The following is a 24195-nucleotide window of genomic DNA, read 5'->3' as shown; positions in this document are numbered from 1 at the left end:
CTGCCTGAAACTCCTTTATGAATGGTAGTCTGCCTGTGGCCTTCCGGGTGCGCTTCAAGGTGTTAGTAACAACCTTTAAAGCGCTCCATGGCAATGGACCTAGGTATTTGCAAGACCGCCTCCTACCAAATACCTCCCTTTGACCAGTCCGCTCCCACAGAGAGGGCCTCCTTAGGGTGCCGTCGGCCAGTCAATGCCGGCTGGCGACCCCCAGGGGGAGAGCATTCTCTGTGGCAGCTCCTGCCCTCTGGAATGACCTACCCCCCGACCTACGTACAACTGCGGACCTGCGCCTTTTTTGCCGAGCCCTGAAAACCCATCTATTTCGTGCGGCCGGCCTGGCGCAGTCTTAATTAGGTTTTAGTATAGGTTTTTATATGGGGTATTTTAGAGCAGGCCTTTATTTATTTAATTTGATTTTAGAATAGATATTTATTGTGATTTTTATTATTGCCTGTTCACCGCCCTGAGTCCCGTAAGGGAGATAGGGCGGTATACAAATCTAAATAATAATAATAATAATAATAATAATAATAAGTAGTCAGGGTTTTTTCCCCTCTATTTTTTATTTTTTTAAACAAAAGTCTTTAAATAAAAAACAGTTTTCGGGGTTGCCCCAAGTCATGACATTTGGGGCTGTTTTTTCTCCATTTAATATGCACTTCCATTACAATAGCTCAAACTTCAAATTTAAATATACTGAGAAATGAGCCAGAGATCAGCAATGGATATGAATATATCCAGTCTACATATCCTGTCAGTGTGACACATTCCATTTTTAATTTCAATGAGAGGTACTTAAAGCAATAAAAATATAATTGGAAATGTACTAGAATGTTACAATCCCATATATAATGAAATACTAAAAAATATCAGAATTAACATAAGTACATAAGACAATAAGCACAGTCCACTGAACTTTTTTGTTATGAGAGTAAAACTTGAATCTACTCTCCTGTTGTGTTATTATTGAACCTCACTGACTACTTTGTGCAGACCACTTAAACAGCAGCTGTTAACTATTGTTGAATTAAATGTTAAATCTATTAACATCTTAATCAACTGCATTTATTTATCAAAATAATCTAAAAATGGAATCTATTTTCTTTTTAGTTCTGATAAAACAATTGCCTGAACAGGTTATGTAGTAACTATTAGGTCTTTAATTTTGGTTGAAGTAGTAATAGAAATAATTGCATACACACACACACACACACACACACACAAACACAAACGTATACATATATATATGTATGTGTTTTTCAAAATTTGGATTGCTAACAAAGAATTAAGGGAGAACTAGAATAGCCATTTCGAACTTTTTAGTTCTTTTCAACCAGACATACCCTTCTGAGATTCGAACCTGGGCTGTCTGCATGTTAGACAGATGTATTAACCTCTAGACCACAGGCTCTTTCTCACTTTGTCAGCTATGAGACAGGGGAGAAGGATTATCTTGAGTTTGGTGCACCCTGTCGGCCCAAATATGGGCCGACAGGGTGCACCAAACTCAAGATAATATATGTATGTATGCAGGATATCCCTTGTGATAAAATTATGATGAAATTTAGCTTTCATTGTTGAGATAGACACATAGGAATTACTTGAATTTTTTGTGTCACTGGGAACAATATAATCAAAATGGAGGCTTACTGCACTCCCTTTTATTGAGCAGGTCTTGTTTTCTTACACGATTCTGAAAACAGCTTTCTTTAATCACCATGTTATTGTGATACCTGAGACAGCCTAAGATCCAAAGAATTAGTTTATGCATAACCAAGGACTTGTGCATGCTAAGTGGGATTTGTACAACTTTTTTCTTACACATAAAAAAGTATCCATGCCCTGTCAGAGAAATTTGCTTTATAAACATCTAGTTTAAAAAGCATTTTGTGCAGTGGATAAGCAAATTTGCTTTGGAAGGAAAATCCCCCAAAGTCTTCTTGGATAAACAAATAAGATGCATGATTCTTTGGATCCAGGATTTAAATTCTACAGCTGCCCTGTTACAGGAAAACAGAATAGGCACTTAATTCAGTGGGAGTGAAGTTAGAAAAAGACTAGGCCAAGCAAAAAATGTGTGCTTAGCTTAGAAGTAAGTCGCCCTTGATTCAGTGTTTGGACTTCCATTTAGTCTGAACTTGGCACAGGCAGAATTTGATTATTGTGGAAGTGGGTGCTGCCACATCTAGGAATCTGAAATACATTTCTTATGAACTTCTATGGAAAAGTTGCGCCGTTTCATCTATAGCAGATAACCAGATAATCTCGTACGAGATAGAAGTGACATTCATGATGAAAAACTAAGTGCCACATTTGAGTTTTTTTGTAAATCAGATTACAGATTTTTTTAAAATGTTGAAGACTTTTCCCCACAGTTGGCCTTTTCAGTTTATCTCGAATCCGGTCACTGGATCACCTCAAGATAGGCTGCTGCTGTCCTTCAGCAGTTACAGCCTAAGGCCTCTGCTGCTTCAGGTCAAATTTCCTTCAAGGTTGGTGGTGCTATTTTTTTTCCCATGTACTCATTTTTTTAAAAAGAAAAAGCATGCTCAGGTCATTTGTCTCTGCCTTTGCATTAAATTTGTCCTGAGCCATTGGTTTGGAAAGAATATTTTATAATGGTATTCTTTAAAATGTTAATGTTATTATTAACATGTGTTGCATGAGTTAGATACTACCTAATTGCTTTTTTTGTGGTGGCATTAGTATGAGTGCCTTAAATTGAATGAAGAATCAGTTGTGCATGCAAATTAATATTCTAATCTCACTGCCTGTGTATGGACAATAGGAGAAAAATAACATTTGTTCTTGTAGTACTGTTACTTGTGGTAGCATCAATGTCAAGCCATGTAATCCTATTTCATTGGAAATGGCAATCCATTAAGAAGCAGATGGTATTTTAAAAATCTTGAAATGGCCAACTCACAAAGTGCATTAAACTTTTATTTAGTTTTAAAGAGTTAAATCACTTGGAAAGCACAATGCCCTTACAATCAACAGAGCTATATTAATATGATTGTTACTGTAGCACTATTTAACATTTATTGATTGATTTCTAAGTAGTCCACTGTTAAATAGTTTTTTAAAGAAAACATTTTTAATTATGCAGAAGTGGACATCTTTCAAGAAAATCCTGATATATGCCTATCTATATACCTACGTAGTGTATAATCAATATTAATTGGTGTTTGCCAATCAGTCTGAAGTTTCAAGAAAAGTATGGCTGAATCTCATATGTCTTTATTAAACCTTACGTACAGTAGTTAAAACTTAACTATTTGTAGTACGCATACCATGCACTGACAGTGAATCAGTAGAGGACTGCATGACTTTGCATGACTGATTTAACATGAGAATATCATTATAAAATATTATTATGTAATGTCTTTAGCAATGATCCTTGTACATGGAGGCTTTTGCCCACTATGGAAGCTACAGTAAATTAAAATAATAAAATTGACTTTCATGTATCTATATATAGATAGATGGATATCATATATCATATATCTCTATATATCTATCTATAGATAGATAGAAACACAAATGCATGTTACTGCTAGATAGCATATGTAAACTCTTTCTATACTACATTCAATTCATTTTCTTGCTGGTTCCCACAGATTGATATATAATCATTTGTTTGGATCACTGATGCTTTTTTCCTTGTTTTCCTCTCTACATCCTGTAAATAAATGTCTATACATATATCTTGATGTTGTCTTTTCATAATTAACAATTGTTGTGTGAAATACCATACTGGCATTTTGTTTTAAAATGCCATTTCTTAGTATGGGAACACCTGCTACACACAGAGCATAAAAATGCTAAGGATGGTTTACACCTCAGGATTGGTATAGCAGAGTGGTGTAAACAGTCAGAAAACTTGGTTTTGTGTACAATACTTATACAACTGTGACAGAAAATATTGAATACTTTCTTAGTAACATTTCCCATTTTATGTATTAGCAGTATATACAAGATAAGCTACTTAGGTGGCTTTTTGGAAATAAGGAGTTAATTTAGGTATGATGTAAATTGAGACCCAAAGGCCCCTTAAATCTTACCACATTTCCCACAATGCATATATCTCTGCATACAACATATTCAGTGAAATACAACTATGCAGAGATGAATTTCAAAGAGTAATATATTCTTTGATGATCTGCTGAAAGGGATTTTATGTTCTTGTCAGATCTCATGGTGTTACAAGCAGGTTGTGATTTGGCATGCTTTTATGAATTGCATCCAGCATGTTAAGAACGTTCTTTTAATTGTTTTGTGAAAATGTTTGCACATGTGATTATTATCTGTGAACTCATTGTACATGTATTGAAATGTGTTTTCTATTGTGCTTGATTCTGCTAGCCATTCTTGAATGACTTGGCAATTCAAGAAACAAATGTTCTGTTGCTGTCCTCTGTGATGCATATTTTCTTTGATATGTTTTGTCATGTTCATCAGCTTGCAATCTTCCTTTTGCCAACAGCATATCTGTATATGTGTTGGAAACAAATTTATGCAAAGACACATCTTAGCAAGCTTTGCTTAACATATTTTAAAATTATTATGAAATTAATTTCTTCAACATTTAAACATAGTTTGCTTGATATAAATCTTTTGCAGTTAATCCACCTTCAGACTTGAAATTTAAAATTATAGATGAAAATACTGTTCAAATGTCATGGGCAAGACCATCTGATGCAATAGAAGGTTACAGGATAACTGTGAGCTCTGCAGCTGGTAAGATTTAATGTTCTTTTTTTAGAAAAAATCTTGAACTCTGAATTAATGTAATTTGTTAAATTGTATCTTTCTTTCTAGTTGATTTCGAGCGTACAAAATGTCTAGATACAGCATGAAAAATGTAAAAGACCATATTTAATTTGTCAAAAATTGTATTGAAAATTACATTACAATTTTATTCAGGTCTAGGCAGGAGATAGATGCCCTGAATTTAGTGATTTTTATGCTTTAGTAAGCATGAATGGAATTGTAGTCTTAATTGATTAGAAAAATGCCAATAGACTCAGAAGTGACTTCAGCAAGCTGAAATTTCAGAAACATGAAAAAACTTTCTTTGACAGATAGGCAACTAAGATAATCATCTTAGCTAATCATACTTTGGATTTTTGATACTAATTAAAATTAATTTAGTAAAGTACTTTAAAGGGTATGAATGACATCATATACGATACAGCACATAAGTAACTGCCAATGGCTGGACAGATTTCCATATTGTGCATAAGTGACATTTAGAAAGTAAAGTAACGTCTGCCCCTTATGTATTTGTATATGACATTTTCATGCAAGTATGAAAGGAGCGGTATTTCTATCACAATACTTGGCTTATCATGTGTATCTGCAATAAGTATCTGCAGATATTTATTACATTTTTATATTGCCTTATCTTTGATTGCTAAGGCAGCTTCAGTGTGGACCTTTCCTCACTGTATCCGAATGACAAAATACAGTGGGTTTTGTGGTCAAGTAGGGACTTGAACCTGAATCACCCCAGTTTAAGAGCAACACTATAACTATTATACTACAATGTCTGTAACACACTACTGTATGGATAAACCCCTTGCAATGGGTTATAATAACCTGGGATGCATTTTGAAGAACAGTTTCCCAACTCTTTTGTTAATCTCGTCTATACTCTACTATTTCCTTTTCTGGACAGTTTAGATGATCTTATTTTTCTTGTATGTTAACAAGTCCCTTGTTTCTTTTCACATCTGCCTAAGTGATTAATAACAAGAATATATTTAGGGGATGGAATGCTGGTTTTATACATCACTATGGTCTAATTTTGTTTGTTTGACTTTGGCTAAATATATTGTGTGAAATCCATTCATTGTATTTTGTGAACCATACTTTATAATTTTATTCTGTGAACCCAGCTAATTCTGGTTTATTCAGTATGGATCACATAGTTAGGCAGATGTGTGAACCAGATCATACTGTGTATAGTGGTAATTAATTCAATAAATATGTTTGATCTATACCCTCGTATGAACATTATTTTTACTGATATTTTTGTTTTGTTTTACTGTTCATGGTTCTTAAAGCCGTGAATTTTAAAAAAAAGATATTTCAAGACCTTAAAGACTTCCTAGTTCCCCCTTGGAATTTGGCTTTCTTGCCTTAAGATATATATAATCAGAGAAATAGGATAAGAACTTTATTTGAATGACTCCTTGCTAACATTAGAATAGTTCATCCTTTTGTACATGATAATGCTCAAAGCATACGCACAGTGAATGTATTATTGCTAGCTCTTTCAGGAAATCAAATGTTTGTGAGCTTTTAACATTTGTTTCTTGATGTATAATTTTTTTGAATAAATGGTTATTATGCAATTTAGAAGTTATGATTATGAAAATGGTCTTTATGTATAATTGCAGATGGTTCAAGTAGAGAATTTACCTTAGCGGATACGGCTACCCAAACTTTGTTAACAGACCTCATACCAGATACTGAATATATTGTAACTATAAATTCATATGATGCTGTAGAAGAAAGTGTACCTGTCACTGGACAACTTACAAGTAAGTTTGTAAAATTGATCAAGATGTTGCTTGGAATATAGTTTCAATACTGCTCAAAGATATATTTACTATATTTTAATTTATCATTTGTCAAATTTATATGGGCTCAACTTGAGATGTGAGGCGGTACTGAGTGATTTACATATGTAGTATATGTAGACATTTGACTTCTACCTTTTAAGGTTGGACTTAAATTTGTTTTAATTAGCAAATAAATATGCTGAATGTAGATTTCAAAAAATCCATGTGATAACTGTGAGAGGGATCTCAGAGTCCTAGTGGACAGTCACTTAAATATGAGCCAGCAGTGTGCTGCAGCTGCCAAAAAAGCCAACACAATGCTGGGCTGCATTAACAGAGGGATAGAATCAAGATCTCGTGAAGTATTAATACCACTTTACAATGCCTTGGTAAGGCCACACTTGGAATACTGCATCCAGTTTTGGTCACCACGATGTAAAAAAGATGTTAAAACTCTGGAGAGAATACAGAGAAGAGTAACAAAGACTATCAGGGGACTGGAGGCTTAAACATATAAAGAAAGGTTTCTGGAATTGGATATGTCTAGTTTAATGAAGAGAAGGATGAGGGGGGACATGATAGCAGTGTTCCAATATCTTGGGTTGCCACAGAGAAGAGGGAGTCAAGCTATTCTCCAAAGCACTTGAGGGCAGGACAAGAATCAATGGATCGAAACTAATCAAAGAGAGAAGCAATCTAGAACTACAGAGAATTTTCCTGACAGTTAGAACAATTAACCAGTGGAACAACCTGCCTCCAGAAGCTGTGAATGCTTCAACACTGGAAGTTTTTAAGAAGAGACTGGATAACCATTTATCTGAAATGGTATAGGGTTTCCTGCCTGAGCAGGGGGTTGGACTAGAAGACCTCAAAGGTCTTCCAACTCTATTATTGTTACTGTTATTCGTAGTAGTAGCAATAACAATAATGCTTACGCTATATAACACCCCATAGCACTTTACAGCACTCTCTGGGCAGTTTACAGTGTAGAAGCATTATTTGCATCTTGCCCCCAACAATCTGGGTCCTCATTTTGCTGACCTGGGAAGGATGGAAGGCTGAGTCGACCTTGAGCCAGTCAGGATTGAACTCCAGGCTATGGGCAGAGTTTGCCTGCAATATGGTATTCTAACCACTCGCCGTTAGGGCTCTGTAGTAGTAGCACCATTTATATATAATTTGCAGCTTCATTCAACATTCTGTTCTCCCATTACAGTTTCAGAGATCCATAAAAAGTAAAGCAACCCTTTGATTCTGAGAAGATTTTCTTTTCTTTTTTATTAAGCTGTATGTTCTGTTCTAGTTCAAACAGGTGGCTTTGTAACAACAGGAGTAAAGAAGGTTGAAGAAATCAATTTGCAAAGTAAGTAATTTTGTAATGTTGCTGCTCCTGGTATATGGCATCTATTTCTAAACCAGCATAACCAAACTGCCTAGATATACGCAAATGTGTTTTTACTCTTCACATTGCATTTTTACTGGCTGGGGAAAAAGCATTTTTTTAAAAAAAGCCTAGGACCTTTAGGTATGCTTTCATTCAATTCCTATAATCATTGCTTTGATTGGGGAATCCAGAAGTTAAAGTCCCAACAAATATGAAAGCATCACATTGGAAAAGATCGAAACAGAAGATCCCTTTCCGTCTCAGTCAAATTCTATAGTGTATAAGATTTATGTGCATCGTTATTTGATTCATGCTTGTTCTTGATGGCCAAGGAGATGAATTTTTATTTTATAAAAACTTTTGTTGCCCATGCTTTGGGCACTTTCAAATGTATTCTTTCCCCTTCTCCTTTGTTTTATCCTTTGATCTAACTATCCCCAGACTGACTTTTGTTTGGCTCAGGAGTCATAGCAACCATTTTAGATTTGATTCAGAGGAACCCTTTTGTCAATAAACAGAGTGGAAACTGATCCCGATTTCAAAGAATCATCAAATGTACTTTCTCTACCTTACTCATGTAATAAGAAATGAATATGACAACTATCCTGGGCATGGAGTGGGTGGTTTGTCTAAAGCCCATGAGATGCTGTTATCTTATTGTTGAATGGATTTGTTTTCTGCTTCCATTTTAAGATTGTACATTAATATATTTTGATATTTATTTTGATACTGTATTTTTATGTGATATTAGCTGTTCAAAGTCATTAGTTACACTGATATTCAGTCCTTTGCACCTACTGAAAGTTCCAGGACCACCTTAAAGCAGCACAGTAGGTGGTCCAGGATTGGCTGCGAAAGGCAAGGGAAATAATTTCCCTTTCTGTGAGAGTAAACTTCCCTTGGCTTATTAAATTTTCTCCATAAGTTCAAAGTTGGAATGTATGTATATTGCTGTCTCACTATCTTCTGTCCACAGCCAGTTTGGTGTAATAGTTAAGGCACCTGGAGAAACTGGCAGACTTTGTATTCTAGTATCGCCTTACCCACAAAGTCACCTGAGTGACCTTGGGTCAGTCACCCTTTATCAGCCATAAGAAGCAGGCAATGGCAAACCATTTCCAAAATCTTGCCAAGAAAAATGCAGGGATTAGTTCAAACAGTTGCCAGGAGTGCACCATGACTTGAAGGGATGCATGGATACATGCATAAATATCTTCTAGCTATCTGATTCATGCTCATGGACCCCAAATAATAGAATAGAATAGAATAGAATAGAATAGAATAGAATAGAATAGAATAGAATTCTTTATTGGCCAAGTGTGATAGGACACAGAAGGAATTTGTCTTCGGTGCATAAGCTCTCAATGTACATCCAAGCAACAGGTGATTAATCAACATAAAAATACATTTATCAAATAAATCAAACATTTAGAATATGTGGGTGTATATGTGAGGGTTAATTAATAATTTTGTCCCATTATGTTTCAGAGTGTTCCATTAGTGCTGTTACAGATCTAGTTTTTCTTGTGGATGGTTCTTGGAGTGTAGGCAGAAATAACTTTAAATACATATTGGACTTCATCATTACTCTTGTATCAGCATTTGATATTGGAGAAGATAAGACAAGAGTTGGAATAGTCCAGTACAGCACTGATACAAGGACTGAATTCAATTTAAATCAGTATTTCAGAAAAAAAGATCTTGTTGAGGCAATAAGAAGAATACCATATAAAGGAGGCAACACCATGACAGGTATGAATTTCCCTCTGATCATGAAGAAAGCCTGAATGATAATGAGATATCTGCCATTTTTCTTTTTTGGGGTGGGTGGTGCTCTCTTTTATGGCTTTATAATTTTGAATTTGATCTTAGCATTAACGATTTTGATAAAAAAAATTACAATTTGTTTCATAATTTTAGGGGAGGCTATTGATTATCTGATTAGAAATGCATTTACGGAGTCTGCTGGAGCAAGAAATGGCTTTCCCAAAGTGGCAATTATCATTACGGATGGAAAATCTCAGGATGAAGTAGAAATTCCTGCAAGAGAACTTCGTAGCACTGGAGTTGAAGTCTTTTCTTTGGGTATGCTCAATTTTATATTGCTGTTGATGATGATTGCAATTTATTCACAGAGAGAAATTTAAAGCTATGTATTTTGCTTGTTATAAAAATGCACTTCCCTAGCTGATTAGATTTAAGGAAAACCTGGAAGTAGAATGCCAGCTATATCGTAAATTGTTATAAGGTTACTTTATGGAGATTAAAATAATCCCCAAATCACTTTTATTTTATACAATTTCAGTAATATCAAGAAAAGTAGAATGTTTTAAAACATTGCTTTGCTGAATAAATAGTTTAAACCTGATTGCCTAAGATCCCCCCAAAATGTATTTTTCTACGATTGTGCTCTTCTTTTGATGTACTATGCAGATTTAGTATAATGATGGTACAATACACTCCTGTTGCTGCATGACTATGGATGTCCATGTACAATAAAGAGAATAACATGCTTTATCTAACAATCTGTGTGCTGAGAAAGCAAAAAGAGATTATTTCATCTACCAGTATAAATATATAGTAAAACTGGGGAAGTAAGAATAGTGGATATTCTATCTCAGCAATAATGGGTAGTTTGAAGGGTTGATGTAGAAGACTTTTATGTAGCCGCCCAGAGTTGTTTGGATACGAGATGGGCAGCAAATAAAATTTACAAATAAATAAATGTAGGAAAAAGACAGAAGTGGGAAATTAAGCCAGGTTTCCTATCTCGGAATTCCCACCACCATTAGCTATGGAAAGTCTCAAATACAAGAATGGTTATGTGCAACAAGATTGGACAAACTTGTTTAGTATTGTTATCTCTACCATTTTCTAGGAATTAAAGCCGCAGATGCCAAAGAGCTGAAGTTAATGGCATCCCAGCCCTCATTGACACATGTTTTTAATGTGGCCAACTTTGATGGCATTGCGGATATTCAGAATGAAATTGTCTCACAGGTGTGCTCAGGAGTTGATGAACAGTTGGGTGACTTGGTTAGCGGAGAAGAAGGTAAACATTTTTTTTGGAATTATCACAGTAATTAACTTCATCCGTGGCTGTAATAATGGGAAAGCAAAAGTATCAGTTTCGTTTCCTGACTAATATTTCTGGCTAACAAGGCAATGAGGATTTGGTCTGCCCTAAAGCATTTTTGAAAGAGCAGTAAGGTAGAGCTTGAGGCTCCAAGGCTGCCCGAACTTCCTAAAATATATAATGGCAGCTCTCAGAGTCACTTCAATATTTTTTACCTATTGTAGAGAAAAATAATTAAACACAGTAGGAATAACCATACCACTTAATTAACTTTAATTTTAAATTAACCCAGATTAATTTTTCCTTGAGCAGTTTTGAAACTAATTTATCATGCTCAGTGGATGGTTGGTTTCTTCAGTTGACCTCTGACCATAGTGCCATTAAGGAAACCATCAATGAATCCAACCATATTGGACACTTTTTGTTCTGGGTCCAGTCTTTTTAGGGAAGTTAATTGAGAAGGTTGCAGTTACAGAGAATCCTGGAGGGTATAGATTTTCTGGACCTCTTTCAGTCAGGTTTCAAGTCTAGGTATGGGACCAAGATTGATCATGGTATTTCTGGATTACTTCTGTCAGAAATGGGATTGGAGCAAGGTGTCTATCGTAACTGCACTTGATCTCTCATTAGCTTTGGTACCATTGAATTCAATATTTTTATGTTCAGGCAAGTCAGCAAAAAAAAGTCTGGGTGAATATCAGTCCTCTGAAAATATTCAAGTGGAATATTGAGATTTATCTAAGTTTTTTGTTTCTTTCTGGGACTTTTATATTCAGTTTCCAACCCTTATATTCATTTAGAAAGCTTTGTGGCAGCGATTAAACTTCATTATCTGGAATCAGCTAAGGAGGGTTCCTTTTAATTATGCAGACAAAGAAGCCAGTGAAAGCCTATTATTTTTACATAACAGTCCCATACATCTCTGCTCAGAATAGTCCCATTGTATTTAATTGAACTCTTATGACGATGTGTTAAATAGTCAAGATTATTTTCTTGGGAATAAGTTCCACTGAACTCAGCACCTCTAACTTCTGAGTAAATAAAGAGAGATTGATCTCTTTTTCACCATCTATGATGTCCCAATGTCATTCCATAATAAATATACATAATCCAGTCCACATTTATTAGTAAACTTCATTCAGTTCATAGATAAGTTCTATAATCAGGTTGACTAGAAAAATGGTATCAATTAAGGTAGGATTTACCCATGGGCTATTTTGGGGGTAGGTATATTTAGCATTATCTCTTTGCTCAAGGACATATTTATGGCTGCATTTTTGTTCATTTTACAGCTATAGAACCTCCTTCAAATCTGGCAGCCTCACAAATCTCATCAAGATCTATCAAAATCACTTGGGATCCATCTCCTAGTGACATAACTGGTTATAAGGTGGACATTATTCCAATGATAGCTGATGCCAAACAATTCTCAGTGAATGTAGGACCACAAACTACTGCTTTTAATATAAAAGAACTTTCAGCAGATACAGAATACCAAATTAATGTTTATGCCATGAAAGGGCTGGCTTCCAGTGAACCAGTGTCTATAATGGAAAAAACACAGCCAGTAAAAGTTCGAATCGGTGAGTCATTGTCGTTGAAATGATCTATTGTTATGTCAATGGCTAAGTCATACAAAACTAAAATACTACAGAGAAAAATAGTACATTTTAAAAAAGTCTTGTTACATAAGCTGATAGAAACTCTTGAGACCAAGCATTCTTAAATGAAGCGTTATCAGAAATAAATCAAATCCTCTGCACCATGGATGGACTATTCCATTCTTGGGCAAAAGAACATATTCAGTCTTTGTGGCCTATTGAGGCCTACACCCAAACTGTCACGATAGAAATTTTAAAAAGTGTCAAAAAGGACCAGAGCAAAAAGGATTGAAGGTAAATTATATTTTAATAAATTAATTTATGGAGTTGATTCTACAAAATGCGGTGATGGTACTAGATTCAATTAAAAAAAGAGTATACACAGATGGATAAAGAAAGCCCAAACTATGTTTGAAGTAAATAATAATTGTTGTCAGGGAATTAAGGGCTCTCTCACATCCCTCCATTTAAGGTGCAAATATACTCCCGTAACTGTTTTTTTGTTTTTGTTTTGTACCACGCCCTCGTGATGTTGCTTTTGTCTCACCCAAAATCACAAGCTGGGGCAGCTTGAAGCTATCTTTAACTGCTCTGATTTTAAAGAGGTCTTTTTCCTCATTTGCCGCACACTTCAATGACAATGTGGTTACAGCGGTTGGGATCTTCCTAGAACCTACTAACCATTTTTGGCTGCTGTGGCACACTTAGTTTCCTCTGGTCCCTGAGAGCTGCTCTTGATAGTTTTGGCTGTAAAGAAAGACCTGTATGCTTGTCAGGTCTTAAACAGGCTCCTTATATACACAAATAGAGGACTCTTTTGAAAGTATTTTAATGTGGTTGATTGGTTGTTACCTCTGCCCGTTATTTTCCTCTAGCTATGGAACATCTCTTACTCCAGTCTTATTTAGACCGGAAAAAAATAGATCTAAGCAGAATGTGGTAGAAACCCTGGTAGACAGAAAGGTGGGGAGATGCTCAGTGAGTAACAGAAAATCAACACTGGACTCTTCAAAGTCATAGAAGTCAGCATTTGGGCATATGGGCAACTCTTTATACTGGCCCTGTCTTTTCCTCCATGGAAGGCTTTCCAATATAAGGAACAGCTCTCTTCTCGACTTAACAAAATGCAAAAAGATACTTCTGCAAAGCAAACCTAACAACATAATTGTAACTTCTTAGCTTAAAGCCAACTTACTGAAATTTCAACCAGGAAACAAATAAGCATATTTTTTGGTAAGAATTAATTTACTGAAAAAAATAAGTTAATGCCTGTTCAGTTTTATCTTACAAGAATCCAACTGAACAGAGATTTACTTTTGAATGGAAATACTTAGATCTGTTCTGCCTGGTACCAGCTCACATTCTCTGGAAGGTGCCAAGAGTCTTTTGATTGCAGTGGAATAGAAAAGTGTAAGATAAATAAATAAAAATAAATATGACTTCCTTTTGGCTGTTTACAGTAAGATCAAGGAACTTAATCAAGATGCTGAGTTTAAATTGTTTGCCACTCTTCTGCAGCCCTGTTCTGAATCAGGCTTCTCATATATTGTAAAAATGTGATCTCATTATAACAGTGGATTACTTTTTGGCAATGCAAGGAACACATGCTCACAAATGCAATTACTTAATTATGGAGGGTCCAATCTGAAATGGAAATGTAATAGCCAAGCAATTAAAAATTCTCCTGCCTGTTATTAAATCCCAATCTTGATCAGCTAAAAAGATCTACAAGCAGCTGCATCTTTGAAACGTCAGTACAAACTCTTAACTGCCAACTGTTCAATCTGTTGCTACACACACAGTAGGTGTGTGTAGTGAACAAGATTTGAAAGAAAATAGCTGATTTGGGATTGTGTGGGGTACCTGTTGGCAATACCTTAAAGAAGGTATCTTTTTCTTCCCAGTTCCAGGAAAACATGCCTTAAATTTAAAGCGGTTCAGACAGATGTTATGTGCATACCCACCTACGTTTCAAATTGCCTTTTGTCCATTGAATCTAGACTGTGTAGTCATACAAAGAATAGGAAAGAGCCATAGGTTGTACTTAGCAATTGAGCTGTGCTGGTTCTCTTGTGAGTTTTTTTCATACAGCCTGTGATATTTTCTCTTTGTTTTTTTCCTTCATTGATTTAATTTTGCACTGTTGGAAGCAGGATGCTAGAATATATAGATGCAGGTTGTCCTCGACTTACAACCATTCGTTTAGTGACTGTACGAAGCTATAATGGCACTGAAAAAAGTGGCTTCTGACTATCAGAGTATACCCATCATCATGTGATCAAAATCCAAGCGCTTGGCAAATGGCATGTATTTATGACATTGCAGCATCCCAGGGTCATGTGGCTGCCATTTTACCTTCCCAGCTATAACAAGCAAAATCAGTGGGGGAAGTTCCATGTGATTAATTTAACAACTGCAGTGATTTCGCTTAACAGCTGTGGCAAAAAGTGTTGAAAAATCGGGTATGACTCTTTCAACAACTAGCATGATTAGCAACAGAAATTTTGGTTCCAGTTGTGGCATAAGTTGAGGACTACCTGTGCTTCAGATAATTTAAGAGTTCTTACTTTCTAACTAACAGCGACAATTATATACCGCTACTTTCCAGAAAAATCAAAGTGGTTAACATGTCAAATACATGTATTTACAGTAGCACTGTAATATTAATGGAATACAAGTCAATGGCATATGAAGAGCTAGAAAAAACAATGTTGTCGGTTAAAAGCCAGGTGAAAGAAGCAAATGTTGCTATATATCAATACTAAATATCCATATTTCTTTTTACAGAATGTGCACAAGGAATAGATGTAAAAGCGGATATTGTGCTTTTGGTTGATGGCTCCTACAGTATTGGTATTGCCAATTTTGCTAAAGTAAAAGCATTTTTAGAAGTGTTAGTTAAAAGCTTTGAGATTTCACCTGAAAAAGTCCAAATAAGCCTTGTGCAGTACAGCAGGGATCCATATACGGAATTTCCTTTGAACAGATACAACAAAATTGAAGATGTAATTCGAGCTATTAATACCTTCCCGTACAGAGGTGGATCTACAAACACAGGCAAAGCTATGACCTACGTAAGAGAAAAAGTCCTCATCCCAAGCAGGGGTGCAAGACCGAACGTTGCAAGAGTCATGATTCTTATTACTGATGGAAAATCATCCGATGCTTTTAAAGACCCAGCCGTAAAACTGAGGAACGCAAATGTAGAAATATTTGCAGTCGGTGTTAAGGATGCTGTGCGGTCTGAGTTGGAAGCAATTGCTACACCCCCTGCAGACACCCATGTCTACACTGTGGAAGATTTTGATGCTTTTCAAAGAATATCATTTGAACTGACACAGTCCGTCTGTTTGCAAATTGAACAGGAACTTGAAGAGATTAAAAAAAAAGGTAGGTCGCTCTTCCCATGTAGAAATGCGTGATGAAAATACTTTCTGAAGTATTTATCTTCAGATAATAGCAATATGATTTACTACTACTCTAAGGGAAATGACCACTTAAAGCACGGTTTATGGACTGTTGTGAACATGATTTGATCATATGTATTGGATACTTTCCACATCCCTATATAGCACACCAACGTTTTGTTTAAAGTTTAAGGCACTTTCTGGCAGTGACTTCTGATCATGTTCCTTTGATAATAATAGTAGTAGTAGTAGTAATAATAAAAAAGTTGGAAGGGACCTTGGAGGTCATCTAGTCCAACCCCCTGCTCAGGCAGGAAACCCTATACCATTTCAGACAAATGGCTGTCCAGTCTCTTCTTAAAAACTTCCAGTGTTGGAGCATTCACCACTCCTGGAAGCAGGTTCTAAAACCTTCTAAAATAACACATGTCTTGTTTTAGGTTTGTTTCTTTTTCTAGCAATGGGTGAAAGTCATTGCCAGATAAAAGCCATATGGAGCTATGGTGAAAATTACTATGTGCAATCATATATGTTCCCAACCAATACAGGGAGGAGTTACATAATATGGACGTGAAAAGCAGGACTATGTGTGTTTGTAGTGAAAGGATAGAAGCTTTCACAGGAAGGGTTAAATCATGGGACACCACTAGATTATGGATAGCCATGATGATTGACAATGGACGTTCTCTGTTATCATTGAATGACCAGGAAACGAGGGAGTAAATGTTATGTTCTAAACCACTCTTTGATACAAATAATTAACCCACTCCATAAATAAAAATGGGGAAAACATTCTATTTCAGCCAGTAATGTTTTTGAAATATTGAGTGGTATCATTTAAAAGAGTCAGAAATTAAGCAAGGAAAGGGAAAGGGGAAAAAAATTAATAGAGCAACCTACATTGAACAAATGGTAGTTACGGCTGGCCCCTGAAGTCAAATCTGCTGCAGTGTTTCTATGGTCAAGTGATCAAAATTTGGGCGCTTGGCAGCCTGACTGCATTTGTAAACACAGCGTGCATTTCATCTCCTCCAACCTGACTATATCTCTGTCACCCCAACCCCCTTGGCTGGCCTGCATTCTGCCTCCGACCCCACCCCAGCTGACCTTTGCCATCTCCTTCCTCTCACTGCGGATGAGGGGTGCCAGAGTGAGGCAGCTACTGCCATTTGCAAGGCCTCCTTGCGGCTGCTTGATGCCTCCTTGAAGAAGATGAGATTTGAACGCCTATTCCTACATAGAATTGGATTGTGTATACAAGTGTCAAATTCTCCACTTTGCCTGTTCATGTGCAAAAAAAAAAAGCATGCTTTTTTAACTCAGTGGATCTTTGCCATAGAAACCAGCGGGAACTAATTTCGGTATGTTAGCTCTAGTCCAGGGGTAGGCAACCTTGGCTCTTTTATGACTCGTGAACTTCAACTCCCAGAATTCCTGAGCCAACATAGTCTACCCTTGGACTAAACTATATACTCTAGTTCTTTGTGTGACTGGTTCTACATGCTGGCTCAGGAATTCTGGGAGTTGAAGTCCATGAGTCATAAAAGAGCCAAGGTTGCCTATCCCTGCTCTAGTCTGACATACCTAAAAGGCTCAGTTTGGGAAAGTCAGTTTATATTATTTCCCTTCAATTAGAAGGAATGTCCTATGAGTGGAAGAGCCCTCTCCATGATGGAGATTTAATAGGATCCAAGATAACTATCTTTAGCAAAAACAAATAGAATAATTTTTAATTTTAATTTAATGTATGCTGTTCCAAGTAAATTATTATTATTGGTTCGTTGCCTAGTCAGATGTTTAGACTGGATTTGGCATTTTTATCCACCTGTTGAGTTCTTTTCAAAGAGCTAAGATAGACATGGTGGATGTTTGTTGGTATTAAATAAAGATATCATTGCAGGATGGAAGCTGTTCCAAGTAAAACTGCCTTTTGCAATTGACTGATGGTGATTTTGACAATGAAGATAGAGTTTAAGTAGTATTAAAATTGGTATTTTTATTATATTTGGGCATTTTTTGCATTTTGATAAGTAGGTTAGTTCTGTTTTTATTTTATACTTTATTGTGGATGTTTTAACTTTGGTTCTGTTCTCTGGCTGTTTTTATTGCTGATTGTTATTATAAAGCAGCATGAGTCTATGGTTGATTTGGAGACATATAAGTGAAATAAATACATAAGTTGTTATTAATGTAGCCTGTGCAGTAGTTGTGACGTCTGTGGTGTGAACCGACAGCCAAAAGACAAATGCAGTTTCAGGTTGCCTCCGCTAAAGTATAGCTTTCAATTGATAGGTTACAATCATTATATTTTATTCTACTTTGGCCAAACCTCTGTTTGGGTATTTTGCCTAATTCTGGGCACTCCACTTTAAACATTCAAGGAAAATGAAATGGGGTTCAGAAAGGTAAGGAGAATTATCAGGAGACAGAAAAAAACTGAAGGAGCTTGGGGTGCTTAGTCTTGAAAAAAGAAGACTGCGTGTGAGAAGGGAATATAGCAGCACCCTCTAAATTCTGGAAGGCATATCACACAAAAGAAAGTAAATACCTCTATACCTGTTCTTTATGTTCCAGAGGGCAGGGTGTGGAGTATTATGTTTTAAGTTTCTAGAAGGCACTCGGAATAGTTTGACAGTGAAAGTATTCACTCAGTGAAGTAATCTGCTCACCTTCCCCTCTAGGTGTTCATGTACAGAGTAGTCAGCCAACTATTGGAAATGCTTTAAATTTTATCCTTGGCACTGAATAAAGGGTTGGACTTGGTGCCCTAAATGCTCCTTTCAACTTTGTTATTCTACAATCTACAGGCTTAGTTACCAAAGTCACCTAGCCAGGTGACAGTACAGCAGGCTCTGGATTAGAGTTTTCCTGATTCTCAGCTCCTTTGTTTGTTGCCTGCCCAATGCTTTTCCCAAAAAGAGTTGGATAAACTTCAGATACTAGATAGAGATGTGCAAATGAAAGAAACAGAACTCTTCACCATGGCCTCCTTCTCCAATTAAATTGCAACTATTTTAAGCTATTATCTGCTTTGAGTTGAGATCAGAATGGTATAAACCAGTGGTTCTCAACCTTTTTAATGCCACGACCCCCAACCGGTTGTAAGTCAAGGACTAAACCGGTCGTAAGTCGAGGACTAAACCGGTCGTAAGTCGAGGACTACCCAACTGGTCGTAAGTCGAGGACTTTCCCTGCCCGGGAGCGCCACGCATGCGTGGTTCCGCCCCCTGCGCTGGCTGAGGCGTAGCTGGCAAGCGGCAGAGACAGAGCAGGCCGACCACCAGCTGGCCCAGCCCAAGGGAGGTAAGGCCACCCGCCGGAAAAGGGGAAAAAAATGGCGGACAGCCTTGCTTGGTGACCCCCGTGAAATGGTCGATCGACCCCAAATGGGGTCGCGACCCATAGGTTGAGAACTGCTGGTATAGACTCATATTAGCACTGTGCTAGCTGGTTTGATTCTTCATTACTGGGATACCGTTGGTTTCAAAGAATTGGATTTTTGTGGGGTGGGAATGGGCTTGCTGCTATTTATTTAAGTAGAGTATGTTGTGCCTCTTCCACAATAAATATTACTGTACTCTGTCTTCTTTTCTTGAAAAATTGAATGGAATATTTCCGAAGTCTGTATATCAGTTGGTTAAAGTTATTGAATACCTCATCTCTTTTTTAATAGGTACTTAAGCCAATGTAGATGATTATGAAGATTTGGCTTTTCCTCCAGGCAATGAGTGGGCTATTAAATGGGGATCTCTGGCATTAGTGTATTATGTCCAGTAGTTTGTGTTTTAACTGAGTTTTAGCTGATATTTGCTTTAATGTAATTCTTTGTTTTTGTGTTTTCACTGGTCAAGGATCATGCTGTTGTTATTGTCTAGTTAGTATATATGAAGCATACTAGCTAGAAAAAAAATCCTATTTTTTTAGAGTAAGATTACTCAGATATATGTTTTTATTTAAGGTATGGGTAACTTAGCAAGCAACAAGCAAGCTCAACAAGTCTTTACTGCATAGAGAAATCACATTTTTCCCCATATAGACTTTACTACATAAAGAAATCAAGATTTTCCTCACTGGAATTTAAAACATTTATCTAACCGTGCTTTGCTTACTAAACTGTTATTTTTTAACAGCTCGTTTACCTGCAAGGAACTTGGAATTTTCTGAAGTGACTTCTAACAGTTTCAAAGTTACCTGGTCTCCAGCAGGAGAAAATGTTTTGTTTTACCTTATCAAGTATAAAGAGGCTCTTGGTGGAGAGGAAGTCAGTGTTTCTGTACGTGCTCCAGTGACTAACACAATCCTTACTAATTTACTACCAAAAACTACATATTCTGTCAGTGTGATCGCAGAATATGAAGATGGTGATGGACCTCCACTGAATGGGAATGAAACAACTTTAGAAGGTATCATTCCTATTGCCTTGATTCTGTTCTTCTCTTTTAACCCTAATATAAAGATCCAAATGTTTGTTACCAAATTAAAGTGGTTGCTCCTGAACAAAACCAGCAGTTTAAAGTTAATTATGTATGAATCCAATTTTATTATGTCCACATAATAGCTAACAGGTCATATGAGGAGAAATATATTGTTAAATGAGAAATGGCAGCAAACTTTCCCATTGCCTTATGAACAGAAGACAGGCACAGAACAATATATAATGTATTTATTTCAAGGAAACTGCATTTATTTGAAGTAAATGCATTTCTCAATAAAATAAATATGCATACAATGATAAATTTTTAATTTAGACTGTGAATAGAAAGAAGAGGATTACGATCCTAATATCATATATTTAAAATTCTTGGGTATAATTTCTTATTTTAAAGATACACATTTCACTTGTTACCTGTTTTTGTGTGTGTCTCTGTGTGTGTATTTGGGCATCGTTTATGATAAAGCAATTTAACATTTACAGGACTATAGAACATATAAGGATAATTTGAAAAATAACCCCATGTGATAACAGAAACTATTTTACATTAAATTTTTATCAGAACATTCACTCCTCTTCATCATTTATATCTTATTAGTTCTGCATGCTGATATTTTTGTTAAACTCTTTATATATCTTACTATTAGGTTTTTAGAATGCTATAAAGTCTTTAATCAATCCATTCTTTTTTCCTCATGTCTAGCATGTAGTAGGTATTCTTTGTTGTATAACTGATCAGTGTAAAATTCCTGGGCAAATAAGCAGTTTTGGATACAGCCCCAATTAAACTTCCATGGGAAGGTAATTCTATAGTTGGGTACTGTCCATATTAGATAGCGCTGACAAAAAGTGTTAAAGCATGAACAGAACTATACAATCATATAACCTAGCAAGATTGTATTTGTATATTTATTTTGAGATGAATTAAAACATAGGGCTAATATTTATGCTTTTTGGAAAAAATATTTTTAGTCATAGGATCTCCACGAAACCTGAGAGTAACTGATGAAACAACGGATAGTTTTAAAGTTGGATGGTCACCAGCCCCAGGGAATGTTCTCAGATACAGACTTGCATATAGACCAGTTACTGGTGGGGAAACAAGAGAAGTAACCATCCCAGCAAATGAAAGGGCAACCACTCTACATAATCTGATGCCTGATACAACATATGAAGTTTCCTTAACTGCTGAGTACTTGTCTGGAGTTGGAAATCCATTGGATGGACATGGGAAAACTGAAGAAGGTACATCCTGCTTTTGCAGCCAAATGCATTTTAATATAGGATATAGCAATAAAAGTCTACTAGCCTATCTTCATTGTAATAGGGAGCTATGATACATCTCACTGGTTCATTGGCAGCATGCAGAATAATTGCTTTGACATGTCTCATCTTGAGTATGTTAATTACTGCATATTAAGGCACAAATATCTACATGTCTTTACCAATCTCTGAATCCAGGTTCTTTGTAGAGGCACACTTCTTTTTAGCAATAATATATATCTGTATCTCTTAAATTTCATTCCAGTGGCCAAGCAGATCCCTATTTCTTATCTTCTTTCTCCCTAAAACTGCAGCTTTCAGCATAGAGATTTATTCCCTAGGCACAATGATGTCAAAATAATGAAACTTTCCCTTGTGCACTTGCGTTGTGACACTGCACACAAGTACAGAAGAGTTGGAGTTTGTGTCATGATGTCCCATGCCCTAATTCCATACTTAAGATAGACAGCTATGGTTTTCATGTAATACTGTGTTGTTTGTCTGACACTAAATACCAGCGTTATCTGGTATCTCTTGCTTATCTGGGAAAACTTGATTTAGCAGACCCCATTTAAAAACTTCAGATACAATGGACCAAATTTCCATTTGGTAATTCTATCTAAAATAATAGAAAAGTCCAGATGAAACATTTAAATGTATCTTAATTTTCACCTTTTCTATATTTTAACATGCCTGCAGTGATGAGCTCTTTATGCAAATGATACAAATGAACATCACACATCAATGTATGTGTTTGTGTAATGACCTTATTATACAAATGATGTCAATTAATGCAGATGACTGACTTGGATTTAAAACATTTGGGAATAGTGGTTTCCCCACCCATCCAATTAGTTCACTAAATAAAGGTTTAATTGTATTACAAAAAAACAATAGTGTCATAGTAATTTATTTCACCACTATTTCACAGAACTTAAAGATAGAAAATGGTTCTTGGAATGTTTTTGTTGGTTTGCTCCTAAAGTTTTTTCTTTTTTAATTTATCCTATATAGTGCTTGGAAGACCAAGAGACTTGAAAGTTTCAGATGCTACAACATCCTCATTGAAACTATCTTGGAATTCAGCACCTGGCAAAGTGCAACAGTATCTTGTCACGTATACTCCAGTGATTGGAGGTGAACCTAAAGAGATAACCGTAAGGGGAGACACTACCAGTACAGATCTCACTAACTTGGAACCAGGGACAAAATATGATTTGTCAGTAACTGCTCTTTATGCATCTGGAGCAGGAGAGGCTCTTTCTAAACAAGGAGAAACGCTTGAAGGTAAGAACATCTGGCTTTATTATGGTTGGGATGGAATACCACATTTATCTGAAAAGAAAAACAAAAACAGGAATTAAGATATTTTCTGTAATGAAGAATAGTTAATTTTATAAAGATAAAATTAACTATAATCATATAACTAAAATTAGATAGGTAAGTAAAATTCCTCTAAATGAATATTCATACTTAATAACATATCAACGAATTCTAGTCATCACCATTGATATTCACCACTATTTCACAGAACTTAAAGATAGAAAATGGTTCTTGGAATGTTTTTGTTGGTTTGCTCCTAAGGTTTTTTCTTTTTTAATTTATCCTATATAGTGCTTGGAAGACCAAGAGACTTGAAAGTTTCAGATGCTACAACATCCTCATTGAAACTATCTTGGAATTCAGCACCTGGCAAAGTGCAACAGTATCTTGTTACGTATACTCCAGTGATTGGAGGTGAACCTAAAGAGATAACCGTAAGGGGAGACACTACCAGTACAGATCTTACTAACTTGGAACCAGGGACAAAATATGATTTGTCAGTAACTGCTCTTTATGCATCTGGAGCAGGAGAGGCTCTTTCTAAACAAGGAGAAACGCTTGAAGGTAAGAACATCTGGCTTTATTATGGTTGGGATGGAATACCACATTTATCTGAAAACAAAAACAAAAACAGGAATTAAGATATTTTCTGTAATGAAGAATAGTTAATTTTATAAAGATAAAATTAACTATAATCATATAACTAAAATTAGATAGGTAAGTAAAATTCCTCTAAATGAATATTCATACTTAATAACATATCAACGAATTCTAGTCATCACCATTGATATTTAAAATCACTAATGATAAACTATTATTAATCTAAGAAATAACACTTAATTAAGAGTCTATCATTCTATTCAATTTTAAGATTCAATTCAATTTTAAGTTCTGATCGTATTCTAGCGTATTTCTAACCATCGATAAAATTTTCCCAAGTTTTGAAATAAATTGAATCTTCTTTCTCCTTCATCTCCAATGTTAATCTATCCATTTCTGCACAGTCCAAAATTTTCGAAATTATAGTCTGGTCAGATGGTAGATTTTCATTTTTCCAAAACTGGGCAAATACTATTCTTGCAGCTGTTAATACATGTAGTATTAAATAGTCATTCTCTTTACCATAGTTAGTTCCTA

At 35.8% G+C, this 24195-nt stretch overlaps 1 protein-coding gene across 1 annotated transcript in view; it reads left to right on the top strand.

Moving 5' to 3' along the window:
- COL12A1 (collagen type XII alpha 1 chain) overlaps positions 1–24195 on the top strand; it is a 121833-nt gene that overhangs the window by 4711 nt on the left and 92927 nt on the right. The window contains exons 2-12 of the mRNA XM_029284440.1: positions 4627–4743; positions 6408–6551; positions 7876–7935; positions 9445–9708; positions 9877–10041; positions 10835–11008; positions 12325–12615; positions 15421–16023; positions 20171–20443; positions 21445–21717; positions 22750–23022. Of these exons, the coding sequence (XP_029140273.1) occupies positions 4627–4743; positions 6408–6551; positions 7876–7935; positions 9445–9708; positions 9877–10041; positions 10835–11008; positions 12325–12615; positions 15421–16023; positions 20171–20443; positions 21445–21717; positions 22750–23022 (2637 nt within the window). The remainder of the gene's footprint in view (positions 1–4626; positions 4744–6407; positions 6552–7875; positions 7936–9444; positions 9709–9876; positions 10042–10834; positions 11009–12324; positions 12616–15420; positions 16024–20170; positions 20444–21444; positions 21718–22749; positions 23023–24195) is intronic.

The sequence above is a fragment of the Protobothrops mucrosquamatus genome, unplaced genomic scaffold (assembly GCF_001527695.2).
Source record: "Protobothrops mucrosquamatus isolate PMUCROS unplaced genomic scaffold, P.Mucros_1.0 scaffold594, whole genome shotgun sequence".
Lineage (NCBI taxonomy): Eukaryota > Metazoa > Chordata > Lepidosauria > Squamata > Viperidae > Protobothrops > Protobothrops mucrosquamatus.
The sequence above is the reverse complement of the archived record's forward strand: the minus strand, read 5'-3'. Positions and strand labels throughout refer to the sequence as shown.